Raw genomic sequence first — 19,843 nt, 5'->3', positions numbered from 1 at the left:
ATTTTAAAAAGGCATATCAATATTTGTAAAATTGATACAATATCAAGCCTTTCAAATTTTATATTTCAAAATCATTATGTCGGATATTTAAAATCTGATAATGAAAATCTTAATATCAAACTTAATAACCTTTATCTCATTTAAAAGCTTGATATCAAATATTACAATGTTGATATCCATTTTTAAAACCTTGATTTCAAATTTAGCAACAATGTTATCAGATTTCAAAATCGTACCAAATTTCAAACCTTTGATATCAAAAATGTAAAAACTTAATCAAATTTCATAATCTTCATATCTAATTTAAAAACATTGATATGTAAGGTACAACATTTTATATCAAAAAATGTAAATGTCATATAGGTGGCAAGCCATTTTAGCATTTAATCACTCTTTTTTGTTATCTGATTTCCGAAAATAGATATCAAAGATAACACAGTCGATTTTAAATTTTAAAAGCTCGATATCAAAGTGTAAATAGCTGATATATTAAAAGCCTGATTTCAAATTGAAAACTTATGATATCCTTGTTTTGAAAGCAGATACCAAATTAAATGTTTAAACGGCTTGCCATAGTAACTCAGTTGCGTTGCGTGGAAAGCAAATGATCTACAAGCTAGTCCACATCAGAATGGTTAATGGAAAAAAGATGCATTGGCTTAGTGAAAGTCCTGGTCTAACTTCTGTGAAGACATTATGCTACCACATGAAGTGAACAGATCATAATTGAGGATCCTGAAAATGTCCTTAATTGGAAGCAGAATGGACGAGAATTTCTCCCAGTTCCCAAGAGAGACAATTTGTGGCTGTAGTTATTGCAGCTAAAACTGGTGTTAATAGTTACTTGGTCTAGATAAACAATTACTTGAAGTTGAGAGTTTCTAATCAAATGACATTCATTGCTAATAAAAATAAGAATTAAAAGTCTGTGGTGTTTGAGCAATGCGAGTCTCTTTCATCTAATAAATATCATTACATGTACTGTGAAAAATGTTTGTAATAATGTAAAAAATAGTCCACATGGCTAATAGTTTTACAAAAAACTGCATATAGTATATCCTTGAAGGCAGCTTTGCTTGCAGTGCTTTTTTCTGAATAAATATACAGTGGTTTGTGAAAGTTTCCACACCCTTAAACATTTTTCATATTTTGCTGTTTAGTAAAAACCATTATGTCTAGAAAATAACAATTATTTATGTTCATGTAAGTCGGCCATATGTATGTTTATCCTTGTCATGTTAGTGTTCATTTAATGCAATTTAAGTTTGGTAATTTTTTTATTTTAATGAAACTGGTCATAAATTTGCCAGTATATTTCAAAGTTTAAAGTAGCAATGTTTATAAAATTCTATTTTCCTTGTAGGCTGTTATATTTAATCGTATCAATTGCAGAGTGGTGGCAATTGACTTGAGAGGACATGGTAAGGAATTTTATGTTGTCTCAAGTTTTTAGGCTTTGGGTAACTGGAATTGTAAGTATATATGTTTTTTATTTGTGGGAAAATATTTTCTTCTTTGATGAAAAATCATTCTATATTACATTTTTAAATGTTTATATCATGTGCATAATGTTTTTATAATTCTGCATATATTTTTGTACATGAAAAATTATCCTAAGATAAAATTTCTGTTTTCACTCTATGTAGTCCAATATGCATATGAGATCAAAGGGTAAATATTAGGAAAACTTGTTTCTTGTGTTCTTACTGGCTTTTATATTTTATAGTAAAATCAAGGCATCATGCTCCTTCCTCTACTGCCATCTTCATTGGTACAATTAAATTTAAAAGTTAGTTTTAATTTGTGGCAGCTTCTTAATAATTGCAAGAAAAGTTTTGCTTTGGTCTTTTGAGATACTGTGCTAATCATTTTCTTTATTCATTCTAAAGTAGTGAGTGTTTCTCAAGAAAGATTTTCAGCGTAATTTTCAGGATGTAGATTTTGTTAATTTTATGGGAGCTCTTGCAATATGAGGCCAAGAAAACAATTCCTTTTTTTAATTTCATTACAATAAATTATGGATAAGTAAGACATTCAGTACAACATGCAATTCAGTTTGATTTTAAAAAAGTACAAAAAAGTGCTTAGTTCATCTGTTTTGTTTCCTACACTGTTACCTGTGATCTTAATAGACCACAGCAAAGCTTCCTCACCATGCAGGCCAGCAAAAGTATTCTTTAGTGATATTCCCTTATGTACAGGTATTGTTGTTATCATTCATAAACCATTTACCCAAAAGTGTAGTTTACATTCTTTGTAAAATTACCAGTAAGACTCAAAACATTTGTCTTTTCTGCAGATAAAAATGTATTAGATTTTGTAAATTGATGTACAGTGTACTATTACAAATATGGGACCCCATTCTGTTTTAGTTTTGAAGTCTGCACAAATAAGTAAGAAGTAAATGGAGATAATAATCAGGGTTCTTCTTACCTATACACATTTATCAAGGTAAAAAGCCAGTCTGAATTGTTTGCATGTATTCTTTATCATGCATTTTGTTCTGCAGGTGATACAAAAGTAAAAAATTCAGAAGATCTTTCTGCTGAAACAATGTCAAAGTAAGGTATCCTTTTACAGTTAATGCACATATTAAATATCATTGTATATATTTTATATATTAAATTTATGGAAAGGAAAATGAAGCGTAACATTTTGCATTTGCTGATGAACAACATACTATTCATTTTTTTGTTTGTCTTTATGAAAAGAAGTACAGCTGAATCTCATTGAAATCACAATGGGGTGTCAATGTACCAATATACTGTTCTTTTACATCTTTGTTTTTGATTTTTTTGTGAGGCAATGTCTCATTTTAATATTAACAAAGAGTTTTAGTGGTTGAATGAAGTAGTTGTGATGCCAATAGGGCCATCTGTTTTCTATTTTCACCTAGTATGTTCAGTTTTCTAAATTTAGAACTAAGCAGTTGATTGAATTTTGTATTTTTCTCATTGACCAATCTGCAGTTATGGGGAAATAGTGACTTTTAAAGCACTGACTTAACTTAAGCTGAACAAAATGTAACTCTTGTCAGTTTACTTTTATGGTCACACATTTCTGAGATAGAAATCTTCTGCAGTAATGCTCCTCTACCAACACCAGAACTTATTGTAGGCAGTGTGGCCAACTGGCTGAATTGATGGGTGTTGAAGTACAAAATCACAAGTTCAATCTTCATCATTTTATTTAGGATTTTAGTTAGGGTATGACCTGATCTAATCAGTTACCCTGCCAGTGCTTTATTTATTGGAATATGTAAGCAATTATACTAAAAACAAAAAAGCTTTTCATTTTGCTTAATGTAGAAAAGTTATATTTTTTTTTAGTGTATCATGTATTTTTGGCTTTTAACTTTCATTAAACAACTTTCTGTGTACCTTTTGTTGGTTTACTACAGGAGTCATTTGCAGAGACCCTACTGTTTTAAAGGGTTTTTATTGCAATCACATAAGATCTAAAGTCAACAAAACTTTAAAATAATTATAGTGTATGTTTCTGTTGAAATAGTTGTACTAACATTGCACAATTTGCAGTGCACTTCATACAATGCTGTTTACATTTACAGTATAGAATACTCAGTATGTCATGTATTCAATCCCATTTCCAATGTTTATTTGTATTGCAGGGATGTTGGAAAAGTAATTGAAGCAATTTATGGTGAAGATCTTCCTCCAATCATGTTAATTGGTCACAGCATGGGTGGGGCAATTGCAGTGCACGCAGCAGCAAGCAATCTGGTGCCATCACTACTTGGTCTATGTGTGATTGATGTAGTTGAAGGTAAATCAGATTTATTTATAATACTTTCATTATTCCAATGTTAATAGACAAAAATACAGATTTGTTATTTTTAACACAGGTACAGCTATGGATGCATTAAATAGCATGCAGAATTTCTTGAGAAGTCGGCCAAAAACATTCAGATCTCTAGAAAATGCTATTGAGTGGAGGTAAGTGTGAAGTGTTTTATTTATAAAATTATGCTTTCCCACTGACACCCAGTAGATGAGTTACTTGTTACATGAAAGTGACTAATTGACTAAATCCACTAAGAAGATTTTTTTTTTTTTTTTTTTGTTCTTTGTTTCGCCTTATACAATTTCTTGTATTAGGAATTTGGTAGTTTTCACATACCCCTTGGGGTCAGAGCGCAGGGTCAGCCATTGTACAGCGCCCCTGGAGCAATTACAGGTTAAGGGCCTTGCTCAAGGGTCCAGCAGAGCAGTGGCCTTTTTTGGCAGTGACGGGGATTCGAACCGGCAACCTTCGGAATACCAGCGCAGCTCCTTAGCCTCAGAGCCACCACTCCTGGAGGATAAAGACAATAGGCTAATTGTTCTTTTTCCTTTTTTTTTTATCATGCCCATGTTTTGATTACTTTTTTATCTTCTCTGAAATATTTTACCTTGTGTATGATACTCATTTCTACCAACTTTAGTGTTCGCTGACAGGCATTGCTTTATTATTGAGTTTCCATGTCAGTAAGTGCATACACCTTATCTGTAGTCCAGAACACTTGATGCTGTATTTTGAGTAACAAGCAAGTATTGCTAAAAAATAATGCATCTCATTTGCATGAAAGAATGGCCTGAAACCAATCAATGACCATGGTGTCACAATGGTCGTGTTATAGTCACCTTGTACCCAGGTCAGCATGGCTTCCACATATAGAATATAACCCAATCAGCAGTTGAATGTTATGCTTTTCTCTAGGATTATGTGGAAAATGTAATTTAAACCGGTGTAATCTGATTTCTGGATCTGGTGGGGGAAAAAAAAAAGAATATAACCAAATTATCATTTGTACCTGGATGTGATTATTAAGCACTACTCCTGTGGTAACAGTGTCAAAATCAATTTGCACTTGTTTCCTTTTTCTTACCATACACATTGCTGTTTCCATCTCTTTACAAAAAATTATAACATCTTTCTTTTTTATTAGGGTTAAGTTTATAAAATTTAATCATAGAAGAGCATATCATTTTAGAAGAATTTTCATTTAAAAAAATAATCACCGCAAACAAATGTTAAGTTAATAATAGGCCTAATGGAATATGAATGGCTGGGAGGAATGATGATTTTTAAGTCTTTTAACGTTTCCCATTTTACATTGAATTACTTGCAGTTAGTTTGTCAGTGATCTTAAAATTTTAAGAGACTGTTATAATCTTTGTCCTCTGATACAATTTTTTAGACTCCATAATGCAGAAAATATTGTCATGTTCTTTTTAGTATTGCACACACATACAGTTAGGTCCATAAATATTTGGACAGAGACAACTTTTTTTCTCATTTTGGTTCTGTACATTACCACAATGAATTTTAAATGAAACAACTCCGATGCAGTTGAAGTGCAGACTTTCAGCTTTAATTCAGTGGGGTGAAAAAACGATTGCATAAAAATGTGAGGCAACTAAAGCATTTTTTTAACACAATCCCTTCATTTCAGGGGCTCAAAAGTAATTGGACAATTGACTCAAAGTCTATTTCATGGGCAGGTGTGGGCAAGTCTGTCGTTATGTCATTATCAATTAAGCAGATAAAAGGCCTGGAGTTGACTTGAGGTGTGGTGCTTGCATGTGGAAGATTTTGCTGTGAACAGACAACATGCGGTCAAAGGAGCTCTCCATGCAGGTGAAATAAGCCATCCTTAAGCTGCGAAAACAGAGAAAACCCATCCGAGAAATTGACACAATATTACGAGTGGCAAAATCTACAGTTTGGTACATCCTGAGAAAGAAAGCAAGCACTGGTGAACTCAGCAACGCAAAAAGACCTGGACATCCACGGAAGACAACAGTGGTGGTTGATCGCAGAATCGTTTCCATGGTGAAGAGAAACCCCTTCACAACAGCCAACCAAGTGAACAACACTCTCCAGGGGGTAGGCGTAGCGATATCCAAGTCTACCATAAAGAGAAGACTGCATGAAAGTAAATGCAGAGGGTGCACTGCAAGGTGCAAGCCACTCATAAGCCTCAAGAATAGAAAGGCTAGATTGGACTTTGCTGAAGAACATCTAAAAAAGCCAGCACAGTTCTGGAAAAACATTCTTTGGACAGACGAAACCAAGATTAACCTCTACCAGAATGATGGCAAGAAAAAAGTATGGAGAAGGCGTGGAACAGCTCATTATCCAAAGCATACCACATCATCTGTAAAACACGGTGGAGGCAGTGTGATGGCTTGGGCATGCATGGCTGCCAGTGGCACTGGGATACTAATGTTTATTGATGATGTGACACAGGACAGAAGCAGCCAAATGAATTCTGAGGTGTTCAGAGACAATTTCACTTGAAGACTAAACTTCAGACAGAAAGACCCACAAACAAACAGCAACTGAAAGCTGCTGCAGTAAAGACCTGGCAGAGCATTAAAAAGGAGGAAACCTAGCATCTGGTGATGTCCATGAGTTCAAGACTTCAGGCCGTCATTGCCAGCAAAGGGTTTTCAACCAAGTATTAGAAATGAACATTTTATTTCCAGTTATTTAATTTGTCCAATTAGTTTTGAGCCCCTGAAATGAAGGGATTGTGTTAAAAAAAAATGCTTTAGTTGCCTCACATTTTTATGCAATTGTTTTGTTCACCCCACTGAATTAAAGCTGAAAGTCTGCACTTCAACTGCATCTGAGTTGTTTCATTTAAAAATCATTGTGGTAATGTACAGAACCAAAATTAGAAAAAGTTGTCTCTCTCCAAATATTTGTGGACCTAACTGTATGCTTGCTGAACAAATTATTAGGAAATCTATACTAATACTGGGTTATGGACTCCTTTTGCTCTCAAAACAGCCTCAGTCCTACATGATGTGGATTTCACAAGATGTTGAAAATGATTCCTTTGAGATTCTGGTCCATGTTGGCATGATTGCACTGTACAATTTTCACAGATTTGTCAGCATTATACTTGTTATATTGGATTCAAATCTGCACACTGAATTAATTGTCATGTTTCTGAAATCGGTTTGAGTCAACTTTTCCTGTGTGACATTTTGTATTATCATGCTGGAAGTAGCCAATAGAATATGGATTCATTTTGGCCATGTAGGGTTTCACTTGGTCAGCAGCAGTATTGAAATTGGTTATGGCATTCAAGGGATGGCTGATTGCTCTTAAAGGGCCCAAAGTATGCCAATAAAACCATTACACCACCACAACCAGCCTAGGCTGTTGACAAAAGGCAAACTGGGTGCATAGATTCATGCTGTTGGTGCCAAATTCTGCCCCTACTATCTGTACCTCAACAGAAATAGAGATTCATCTGACCAGTCTCCCACTGTTCAGTTTTAATGAGCCTGTACTGAATGAGGCATCAGCTTTCTGTTCTTTGTTGATGAGAATGGAATCCAATGTCGTCATCTTCTGTTGTAGCCCATCTGCCTTGCAGTTCAATATACTGTGCATTCTGAGATGCTTTTCTGCTCACTGCAGTCATACAGAGTGGTTATCTGAATTACTGTTGCATTTCTGTCAGCACGAACCAGTCTATCCATTCTCCTCTGACCTCTCTCATCAACCAGGTGTTTCCTTCTGCAGAATTGCCGCTCACTGGATATTTTTTTGTTTTTCACACCATTCTTAGTAAACTGTAGAAACTCATGTGCGTGAAAATGTCGGTAGCTACAGAAATACTCAGATCAACCCATCTGGCACCAGCAATCATGCCACTGTCAAAATCACGCAGATCACATTTTTTTCCCCATTCTGATGTTTGATGTAAACCTTAACTGAAGTTCCTAGCCTGTATCAGTATAATTTTAGGCATTGCACTGCTGCCTCATGATTGGCTGATTAGGTAATTGTGTGGATAAGCAGATGTGCAGATATTCTTATATTGAGTGTACTTGTCAATAAATCCAAATGGCATTTCAAAAGGTAATTATTGCTTCTTATGCTTTAAAGCTACTTTACTCCATTATAATTTTAATACCATTTATTTCCTAAATTGTCATTATACGCATTTAATTACTGAACATAAATGGTAACATTACATACATTCTGTCTTTCTTTTTTTTTTCCTGTATGCTTATGGAATTTCTTTATTTGAGCGGCTTAATATTTTTATAATGGTCACAAGTTTACACAGAGATAAGCAATGATATTTGTAATGGAATAAACTAAAGTTGACAGAAACATTTTAGTCTGTTTGATGGATATTCTTAGAACAGCACTTTGAAATTCGGAGTAAGTTGTGCAAGTATTTTAGCTTGTTGTATGATGTATAGTCTAAAGTCAAACTGATGTTTTTAATACTTTTTTTTTTATTTTTTTTTTTTATTTAGTGTAAAAAGTGGACAGATAAGAAATCTGGAGTCTGCAAAAGTTTCAATGGTTGGCCAAGTTAAAAAGTAAGTTTTTCTTTCTCTGTTGTGTTTAGACATATTTTAAGTTTTCCGTAACAGAGTTACTTAAAAATGTTTTTGGTTATTTGCAGCTTTTTGCAGTCTAATTATAAAGCTCAAAAGTCTTAGTTTTCTTGCAGCTGAAATCAGCTTTATTAAAGTGAATTCAACACTCTGTTAAAAATCTGTTTTACTAATATTAATGAATTTTAGCTTCTTGTACAGTTTAGCAGTAGCTAATGTCCTTTCAAAGCAGTAGTACTTTAAGAGTTGTGAAACCATCATAATTCCATGTTTTCCATGTTTACCAAATTATTGGTAATATATGTTTGGAATAAAAACGTGTTGTGAAAATCCTTCTCTTGAAGATACTTATGATACAGAAAGCTAATTATGTTAACATTGTTTTACCAATTTTTCACACTGCACAAGAATACAAGTTCTTATTTAGATTTATTGTCTTTCAAGATGTGAAGATCATCTTAGTTCTGTGGACTCTAAAGCATTTGAAGGGATCATTGAGGAAGAGGAGGAAGAGGAAGAGGGAGAGTCCAATAATAAAAGGAAGAAAGAGGATGATTTAGAGGTAGTAAGAATACTAAAATAAATATACAATTGTATAGACAATGAAATATTCTTAAAGGATGTTCAGATTTGCTGTATGTAAATACTTTAAGACTTTTTCATCTGAGTGTTAAACGGCTTATGTAGATTATAGATTATGCTTTAGGAGCCTATTTTTGCAATTATAATTATTCTTAATTGTTCATGATGCATCAGTCAGTATTAAAAGTTAAGTATGATATTTTCCAAAGTCAGTTTATTTGTTCGCAGTCATGATGTCTATTAATCTGGGACATGAAATTTGTGTTCTGAAGTGAATCATTTTTATAAATTGTAAAATATACCTAGTACGTTCTTGTGTTTTAAAATGGAGGTGAATAGGCATGCTCTGCCATGGCTTGAAACAAATAATGCTTTTCACAGAAGTTTACAGAGAGTCTGATTTAACATCAGACCTATCAGTGTGCAGTGAAATCTTCTGAAACAAGTACACATCTGCCATGATTCAAAGCATGACCCAGTGCTGGCAGCATGTGTACTAAAATCATATTTTCTTATGCAATGTGTACTGAAAATCATATTTCTTTTAGGCAATGATAGCATACTGAATCATGTGTAGACACAGTTATTTAACAACAGATACACACTCATCAAATTTTTTTTTTTTTTTAACTGTGCCTACTTTTTATGTTATTATTTTAAATAGCCGATGGAGTAAGACTCATGTCGACTAACTCTGGTGTGTGATGGTGAAGCATGAATATTAGAATTTTTTGTACAGATTACAATAAATCTGAACAGAACAAATTATACTGCATTGCATTTTTAGTAAAAAAAAAAAAGATTTTTGAAGACCTGCACATCATTGCTGTGTTCACAGGGCCAATTAACACCTTCTGTGGTATGTCTTGTTCATGCATGATGAAAAATACTGAGAAAATAAAAAGGCAAGTAAGGCCAAACCACGATGAAACAAAGTTCCAAGTACCACAAACCAGTTAATCAACTTTTATAGGGCATGCTGAAGAAGTGGAGATTACTCTCTAGCTGCTTACAGAACAGAGGCAGCATTTCACTTCTTGCCATCAACTTTCAGTAATGTCAGTAAATGTGCATGGAGATGACTTTTCAAAGTAAAAACCATGGCCCTTGGACTAAAAGGTTGCCATGGAGGTAGGTGATCAGTAAGGTAAAGCGCACAGCCAGTCTCCTTTTAAAATGGCACAATCTCACGAAAATGTTTCGCTGCTTTCCAAAATGTGTGCAATCTCACAGTTTGCTTGGAAAATTAACATACATATTTGTGTTAAGGCTTTACATTCGGCCCAAATTCCATTCACCATTTTAAAAAATAACAGGCCAGGTATTTTGTTTTTATTTTATCAAAAATTACTCACTTTATTACACAGTTTCATGTGGCAAATTAATATATACCATAATTGTGAAGAAATAACATCTTCTGTTTTGAGGTGAAGTTGTTTCCTTAACTTAAAGAAATCTTCTTTTATTTATATAAGCTTATTTATGTAGTGTGTTTTTTTTTTTTTTTTTTTTTTTTTTTTTTAAACTTTGCACTAAAGTGAAATGAATCTTCTTGTCATGTGGTGGCATGCTGTCAAAGTAGGTAACAGTTTGGGCATCCTTGCTTAAAATGTCTGTTACCGTGAATAGTTAAGTGAGCAGGAGATTAACTGATCACCAAAAGGCATAAAGTTAAAGATGACACATTTCTTTAATATTTTAGTGAAGATTACATTTTACTTTCATCATTCACAGGTACAAAATACCAAAAAAAAATGAAAAGGGCCTGAAGCAAACGTTTGGGCACCTGACATGGTCAGTACTTAGTAACACCCCAATTGACAAGTATCATAGCTGGTAAATAAAGTTTTTGAAGCCAGCTAAGAGTCTTTCAGTTCTTACTTTGGGTATTTTCACCCATTCCTCCTTTCAAAAAGATTCTAATTCTTCAAAATTGGTGGGCCCTCTTGTATACACTGCTCTTCTGAGACCTATCCACAGATTTTTAATTATGTTTTGGTGGGGGACTGTGAGGTTTGTGGCAAAACAGTCAGCTTTAAACTCTTGACGTATTCCATTGTAGATGTTAAGGTGTGTTTCATATCATTATATTGTTGTAGGACCTGTCCTCTTTTTAACTTCAAGGTTTTCTTATGCTGACTCTACAATATATTTGTTCAGGAGTTGCTACATAGTTGAACAGTGTACTACCACTCCAGAGTCTGCTAAATCTTCCTGAAGGTCATTTGCAGTCAAAATATGGATTTTTATTTGTGTTTCTAGGAATCCAACAAGCAGTTCTTTCAGAAAGATTTCTTGGTTTTCCAGACCACAACTTGACCTCCACAGTGTCTGTTAACTGCAATTTCTTAATAACATTACAAACTGAGGAAACAGCTACCTGAATATGCTTTTCTGTCTCATTGTTACCTTCTCCTGCTTTGTGAGCATCAATTCTTTTATTTTTCTGCGTGCTAGGCAGCTGCTTAGAGGAGCCCATGGCTGCTAACTGTTGGGAGAAAGTTTGAGGAGTCAGAGAATTTATACAACTTTGCAATTTGCATCACCTGGGGTTTCCTAATAATGACTGTGAACAGCCATAGCCCTAATGAGCTAATTATCCAAGTTATCTGAGACCTCAAATATCTTTGGGAGTCCAAACTTTTGCATAGTGCTCCTTTTTTCACTGTACAATTGTGCAAAGCAAAAACAATACACTAATCTTGCATAAACTGCTAAAAAGAAATGTGTCATCTTTAACTTTACGCCTTTTGGTGATCAGTTCATCTTATGCTCACTTAACTATTCACAGTAACATACATTTTAAGCAAAGGTATCCAAACTTTTGCATGCCAGTGTAAAAATTTGTCAGCTTGTGCAGTAATTATGATAATTACTGGTAAATAAAAACACACAATGTTATTATAATTATGTCCATATGTTCCTGGCTTGTGAAAATAATATGAAGATTAAAAAGTGTCAATGTTCTGTCATTCTTGATATCTTCAAACACTGTATACTATCTGTTTAACTGCTCAACCATGTATGTGTGTTTGCAACAGCTATGTTCAACTGCATAACACGAGGTATTATAATGCTTACCATAAAATGTCTGCATTGCCTCCTAAAGTGTTAGATATATTGCCAAAAATTGCATCTTTTACCGTCCTTTTTATTAGTTAGTATAATAGCCACAGGTGAACAAGTGAATCCCTACAATAAATAGAAGGTTACTTAGATGTGCAAGTTTTTATTTTTATTAAGCGGCCCAAATTAAAAATCCAGATAATGTTAATAGAGCAGAAATCCTGTTTCACCACAGTTTTTCAATCAAATATAAACAATAACAAAATGCTACAATGCATTTTTTGATTTATAGTATTTCTGCAGCAGATCCAAAAATACTCCAATATATATTAGTACACAACTCAAATATATATTATGTACTCATATATATTAGTACTCAGAAATATAGTTTGTGAAAAGAATTTCTCATTGCATGGTTTTAACAGGTGCATTTGTGGAGAATGAAACACTAATGAAGTTCAAAAGGGAGCTGAAAACTCTCCTTTTCACTTCAGCTTTTAGTGTAGGTATTATCTATCATCATCTCCTGATTTTTAAATGACCTTTTAATGCAGTATAATTGTAATTTGTGATTAAGGTCTTGCAAAGTATTTTGTCTTTTTGCTTTAGTATTTCTGAGAACTGATTTTTTTTGGTAATCCCAGCAAGTCCTTATTTTCCCACAGCTAAAAGAGTGCTCTTATACTTGGAGAATTGAGTTGGCAAAAACAGAGAAATATTGGGATGGCTGGTTCAGAGGGTTGTCCAACCTTTTCCTCAGCTGCTCAGTACCCAAATTGCTGCTGTTGGCAGGTAATTATGAATTGTTTCACTTTTGCACATGTACAACCAACATATTATTCACTTAATATTTACTGTATATTATCCTAAGTCTTTATATATAATACACTACCATGGCTGTTTGTTTGTCTGTCCAGGATTTTAAATCGCCTTTAGCTCGCAAACCATTTGACCTATTGACCTGAAATTTGGTACACATATACTACGTGACGTCTACTATCCGCTTTCAGGGTGATGATTGACCTCCAAGGTTATTACTCTTTTTATTTTTATTTTATTTTATTGTAGAATCAACTCTCGGCAGCAGCCAGAAGGGCAGCTGTGCGGCGCATGCGTACGGGCGCTGTTCTCATGCCTACCATCTTCGCCATCACTTCCGCTACCTCTTCATAACTTAAATCATTCTTGAGGCAGATTGAAGACTTTAAATGCAAGCTTAAGTGAAAAATGAAGGAAAGCGTACTAAGTAGTTGCAACACAAACACTGACTTAATCAGTTTTAATGCGAAAAGATGCCAACGATAGAAGGAAAGAAGCAGGCCGCTAGGGTGGAGAAAAGAAGATCTGCTCAGGAAGCAGCAAGCGCATCAACCTCTGAGCAAATGAATGGTAAACGTACAGAGAAAGAAGATGAAAACTATGAATGCTCAAGTCAAGTGTATTCGTGCAGTGCACCATTATTGTATCTTAATAAACACTGAAAAATAGCTTCAGCTTATTTATTAGTTTGTAAATTGTACATCTATAAAAAGATTGTATTATTTTAAAGATTGTTAATCAAGTTTTGAATATATTTAATAAATACTTACTTTTTTAAAGATGTGAGGATATTAGTATTGTGCAGTTATGTAAAAGTCATTTTTTGTAGCCTTTTACTTTAATACTTGTTTGCATCCAATTCATGTTTCTCTGGCAGAAGTATAAGTATCCTAAGTGGACATCTGATGTAAATTTCTAAAGGTTCTAGATTTATGTTTGACCTGACATAATAGTTATTAACATTTATTATCTCAATTAAATGTAGACATGAGAAAGTAAAACACAGAAATAATAAACTCTTACACAATGGCAACCATCAACAAAAATAAAAAAAATAAATTTTAACTGCATCCAATATTACAAAATACACCTTGCTTAATCCTGTAATATGAAATGATCATCGTGCTTATTTTTTCCTATCAGGGTCTTAGTGTCCAATTCTTAAGTATCACAAGTTCCAAAAATGTTATGTATTGTATGTCTTATTCTCTTGTTTTACTTTACACAGCACTTTGAGATCATTTGAATGATTTATAATTTTGCAGGTGTTGATCGCCTGGATAAAGATCTTACAATAGGACAGATGCAAGGTATGCTGGAGTTAAATGTGTTATAGTTAAAAATATTCAGTAATCCAGATGTTTATAGTAAAAGAACTATAATGGTTCAGAAAATAATTCCTAGTACTATACATTTTCATTCAATAATTGTTTTGTTCTTCATAAATGACTGATACAATATATGTATTTCAACAGTATAGTATCAATACTTTTGCAGGTAATTTTGTGATATTCTAAAAAAGAATTCTACCATTTCTTTAAAAAAAAAATGTCTTAAATATTGTCAGTTTTGTAGGAATACATATAGTGTGTATTTATATGTTCTATTGAAATCTTAAATGAATGACTTATTTTTAATAGTGTTCATGAAGCTTTAGATCTTAATAAGGAGATTATTTTATTTGTTAAAGAAAATGCATAAAGTTTTTTTTGTGTAAATCATAGGTGTCAAACTCAGATCCCAGGGTGCCACTGTTTTTTTTTTTTCTTTTCTAGTCACTTCTTTAATTAGTAAGCGATTATTATTGCTTTAATTAATTTACTTACATTTTAAGATTCAGAATGCTTCATTGTTTCTTGTTAGACATAAAAAGCAAAGGTCAGAGAAATACTGAACTCTTCTGGTCCTCAAAAAATGTCATATTTCCAATCGGGAAAAAGACGATCAACACTTTTGGAAATGTCTGGTGTGACAGAATAACGCCATGTTCACAAATTTTTTGCCCGTATCTAACTGAAATGTGATCACATCTGTCCTCCAAAATGGCATGCATGCGCACATTGATAAATTTGTGCACAAGTTATCTATGTGATATTTGTGAGGTGACTTATGATATTAAAAATGACAAAATGGATACGCTAGTAGCTAGTGTACAGTATGCATCATATTTTGCTCTAGAGGATGGTTTGTCAGCTGTACGTGATTAGGTCAAGAGGGTGAAAAGAAGCCAGATGGGTAATTTTTGCTATTTTAACAGCTATTGCTATCACTGCTGCACCAAAGATGTGTCGGTATGAGAAACAAGCCAGCAGTGGTGGGACCAAGACTGTTGTCTTAGCTGTAGCTCTCCTCCATTGTTGTTTTGCCATGCTGCCAGAGCTAGCTAACTAACAACTACGCTCAGCCCATGTATATAGGCAAAAAAAAAATAAGGAATTCCAATTTTACCCATTTTACATGGCCATAAATTGGATATGGATCCAATCTAGGACCACATATGAAAGTGATTAAATATCTGATATAAAAAGATCTGTGTTTCTGTGTCCACACAGCCCTGAAAACATCAGATTTGTGTCACATTAAGGCAAAAAATATGGTTTGAATCACTTCAGCCTGGTAATGTGAACATAGTCTAAAAGCACTAATAAGACATCATTAAACAATGTGAGTCATTCTCCGCAAAAACTGTCTTTTAATAAGGAAATTTATTGCATTCAAGATGGTGGCCATCCTCAGCTGAACTTGTTTGTTTGAATGCTGATTATAGGGAAAAAAACAACAACTGAGGGTTCTGAATCTTAAAAAGCAAGTCAATTAAATTTAAGGCAAAATAAGTATGTTACATTGTTGGTTACTAATTATAAAAATATATTGACTGAAAGCCTACAACCACTGTGGCCATCAGGATATGAGTTTGACTGCTCCAATCTTAATGTGTTACACACACACACACACACACACACACACACACACACACACACACACATTAAGAAATACACTGTCAGAAAAGTCGTCTTTTGAGTAATTTTTCCCCCTACCAACAGGTAAATTTCAAATGCAAGTTTTACCCCAATGTGGACATGCAGTACATGAAGACGCACCTGAGAAGGTAAATGCAAAAGGGGTGAAAGTAAATGTTTCAAATAATGAGGTGTGTTTTTTGCACTGTACATTGTAACTCATGTCATTTTACAGTTACATATTGAAGAGGTAAAAAAAAAAAATCCTATATTTTATTTTCTGTTTATATTACTTGTTGGCACGGTGGTGCAGTGGTAGCTCTGCTGCATCTCAGCAAGGAGAGCAGTGTTCACGTCCCAGGTGCTTAGAGCATGAAGTTTGCATATTTTCCTCAGGGTGCTCTGGTTTCCTCCCACAGTCCAAAGACATACAGGTTAGGTGGACTGGCAATTCTAAACTGGCCCTTGTGCATGTGTTCACCCTGCATTGTGCTGGTGCCCTGTACAAGGATTGCCAAATAGGCTCCAGCTGCTCTGGATATTTTAAATGTTAGCAACACTATTTTCACCAGAATGGTGTTGCATTGGTTAGTGATCCTGCCTCACAGCTCTATGGGGTGTCTTTATATCCCTTTCCACTTAACTATACAGAACATTAAAAACAATTAAAAAAACAGGTACTTAATAAGAACAATTCTTAGAACATTTATATTCTTTGATTACTTGTACTGAACAAACTACACTTTATTGACAAAAAGAATTTCTCTCATGAAGAAGATTCAATTTCTAATGCCCAATTACTTTAAGCTGTATAATGTCTGCCTTCTGAGCTCCTTACACTTTTTGATTAATAAAGAGAAGAAGCTGAGATGTTGTTTCAATTCACTATTCAAAGTTATTGTCTGTCTGTATACCTGCATTGTTATCACTCTTTAATATTTTCTTTATCAGTATGCTGCCGCTGGAGTATGTGAATTTCCCCATGGGATTAATAAAGTATCTCTATCCTATCCATCTAACCTATCTGTCTATCTAGAACTTGAGTTGTGTCGTGCCTAATATAAGGCAAAGCAAACTCAGATCAGTTTGCTTATCTCTAGTTATAATGCAGGAAACAACTTCTTTGCATTTGTGACACTGAAAAAGCTCTTCTGGTCCTCATAAATGTTGCCTAAAACACCAAACACCTGTTCACTGGGCACTGATGATATTGCATAAGCCAAATCACTTTGCCTGAACAAAGATATTGTTGAAACCAGTCCAGTTAAGGCTTCACTACTCAAAGGGGATGTCTAACTTCTGTCTGATTGTTCCAGATAATCCTGTACTTTTTCCATAATAACTTCAGATTAATTTCAGCTTTGTGTTACTCTAGACACACTACGCTTCCAAAAGGCAAAAGATTTGTATGTTTATTTTTCAGTTCAGTTATCAGTGTTACTTAGTATTGTCATTCATAAAACTGACACATGTTTTGACTGAATTGCTCATCTTTTTGGTTACTGGGTGTACTATCAACAGATTTTAAGATCTTCTCCAGTGCCCTAAAAGTATTGTTTTGCTCCCGATTCTGTTCCATTTCACTCTTGAACATAAAAACCCCTGATTTGCTGTTACTTTATATTTATACTGTTAAGTATTTATTGTAGCAAACAACGCCTACCTTCCTTTATCATTAAAATTAATGGGAAATAACTGCCATTTTTCTGAATTTCCTTTTCCAACTTTTTAAAGCCTTCATTTTAAAGAGTGTTTACAGTGTCAGATACTACTGACACTACTACTTCAACCAATATGTGTCGTTTGGTGCCAGCTGATACACAGTTTCTAAAACAAAGGTGTAATGAAAAAGTAAAAAAAATGAATGTACAGTAAAATTTAGAACAAGCCAAAATATAACACACGTAACCTTAAGTAGTAGAATTTAAACGTCGTCGTTAATGAAAGTGAAAGATTATTAAAATACAACATTTGCAGTATTATATTCAGTAACTTACCATGCAGAGACTTATATAAAATGAACACGGATGGACACTAACTTCACATTTTTTGCACCCATGGATCAAAAAGCACATAGTGGAGCACAGGGCTTGAGGAGGGAGCAGGACTTAGGTACTAAAGTAACGAGTGTTAAAGTAATCTGGAACAATTTTGTATGTATTTCACATATGCATTCAGGCATTTAAAGTACCTGTGTTCAATTTTTACTTTTGATCATGTCAATTTCCATGCACAAAATATAACATTTTTGTAAAGGGCTGTATTTGCCAAATGAAAGCTATGTCACTGCACAAATAATTAGTGCTGCATGCATTGCAGATGCACCACAAACAAAACAAAATTATTAGTAATAATGAAGCATACAAAGGCACGTTAAGTAGAAACATAAAGTAGCATTTAGAATTTTTAACCTACATCCATCCATCTATTATCCAACCCACTATATCCTAACTACAGGGTCACGGGGGTCTGCTGGAGCCAATCCCAGCCAACACAGGGCGCAAGGCAGGAAACAAACCCCGGGCAGGGTGCACACACACACACACACCAAGCACACACTAGGGACAATTTAGTATCACCAATGCACCTAATCTGCATGTCTTTGGATTGTGGGAGGAAACTGGAGTACCCGGAGGAAACCCATGCAGACACGGGGAGAACATGCAAACTCCACACAGGTACAACCTGGGAAGCGAACCCAGGTCTCCTAACTGCCAGGCAGCAGCACTACCACTGTGCCACTGTGCCGCCCTTTAACCTACATTCGAACATATATTCGAATATTGTTTTAAATATGAGTATTTGAGCACTAATTTTTGTGTAATCTGACCCCTGCAGACAATCGTATCATTAATAGGGTATGAATTTAAAATTCCTGGTGGAAATTTGCTTTTTACAGAAGCTCTTTAAAAATTATATATACAGTATATACACACACACACACAATATGGTCTGATCTGTGACGGTGTGGGTCAGTTTCACCCTCTTACTTCCATTTTGGAAGTCTCTTGATCCAGACACCATCTATAGTCATGACCAGGATGAGCTGAGCTGATAAGGGCAAACACACCAAGCAAAGGGGGATGGTGAAGCAGTGCTCAGTGCTTTTATTAAAAACTATTCAACAAAAAAAAAAGGTGTCCAAAAAGTGCAGTGCTCAAAATTCAATAAATAATCCAATAAAATAAAGGTGACATTGAGGTTAAAAATCCTATAAATAAATCCATTAAAATGAGCTTAAAAAAACACAGTGCAGGAAACTCATTTCAAATCCTTTAAATCCTTTAAAACTGACATGCCTCCGGCGTTTGGATCTGGCAGCACAGAGAGATTTCGACCAATAGGTGCAGACGCACATCTCCTCTGGCCCGTGTCCCAGCTACCAATCCTATGGTGTCCGCAGGCAACCACCGAGCCCTTCTCCACCAGAACTGCTGCTGATCCTGGCTCCATCTGGTGCAGGCGCTCTGTGCTCCCACCACTTCCATCTCAATGGGTCCTCCCAGCAAGAGCATCTCCAGAGCGTAATGGTCACTCATGCTCCAAAGACGCCCAACAGGAGCAACCCTCAGTCCCCTCCTGAGTGATGGTCACTCGCTCCTCATTAGGGCTTAATTGCCATCCACCTGCTTCCATACTCTGCACCAGCTTGTTTTCTTTCTCTTTCCTGCCTGTTTTCCTCCCGTCCTTTAACCTCCGCTTCCTTTTTCTTTTTTTTCCTATTCTTTTCTCGCACTCCCCTTCTTATATGCTGGGAAGCAGATGTAGGTGCGATTGTCTGATTGCTGCCCTGGGCTGATATTCAGACAATTGGACAATTGCATGTCCCGGCAAGGCAACACATGATCGGCCGACCACCTCGTATCAATCTGGATATGAGGCATCTTCACAGCAGATCAGTCACACCTGCTCCACTCCCCAGCGCGAGGACAACCAATTATTTATATGTTAAAATGGCCACCTTTCCTGAGCTGCGGACATGCTATATACCACATGAACACACACCAGAATGACTAAAAGGGAAGAAATTTTAAAAAGAAGTGAGGC

The 19,843-nt window shown here is 34.9% G+C and overlaps 1 protein-coding gene across 2 annotated transcripts in view; it reads left to right on the top strand.

Annotated features, from left to right (window-relative positions):
* ppme1 (protein phosphatase methylesterase 1) overlaps positions 1 to 19,843 on the top strand; it is a 47,367-nt gene that overhangs the window by 21,646 nt on the left and 5,878 nt on the right. For both annotated transcript variants that reach the window (XM_028800324.2, XM_028800325.2), the window contains exons 4-12: positions 1,364 to 1,421; positions 2,510 to 2,561; positions 3,629 to 3,783; positions 3,863 to 3,953; positions 8,286 to 8,351; positions 8,814 to 8,931; positions 12,683 to 12,809; positions 14,102 to 14,146; positions 15,881 to 15,945. In XM_028800324.2, the coding sequence (XP_028656157.1) occupies positions 1,364 to 1,421; positions 2,510 to 2,561; positions 3,629 to 3,783; positions 3,863 to 3,953; positions 8,286 to 8,351; positions 8,814 to 8,931; positions 12,683 to 12,809; positions 14,102 to 14,146; positions 15,881 to 15,945 (777 nt within the window). The remainder of the gene's footprint in view (positions 1 to 1,363; positions 1,422 to 2,509; positions 2,562 to 3,628; positions 3,784 to 3,862; positions 3,954 to 8,285; positions 8,352 to 8,813; positions 8,932 to 12,682; positions 12,810 to 14,101; positions 14,147 to 15,880; positions 15,946 to 19,843) is intronic.

Source organism: Erpetoichthys calabaricus, chromosome 4, assembly GCF_900747795.2.
Source record: "Erpetoichthys calabaricus chromosome 4, fErpCal1.3, whole genome shotgun sequence".
Classification (NCBI taxonomy): Eukaryota; Metazoa; Chordata; class Cladistia; order Polypteriformes; family Polypteridae; genus Erpetoichthys; species Erpetoichthys calabaricus.
Note: the sequence above shows the minus strand (reverse complement) of the source record. Positions and strands in the feature narration are given on the sequence as shown.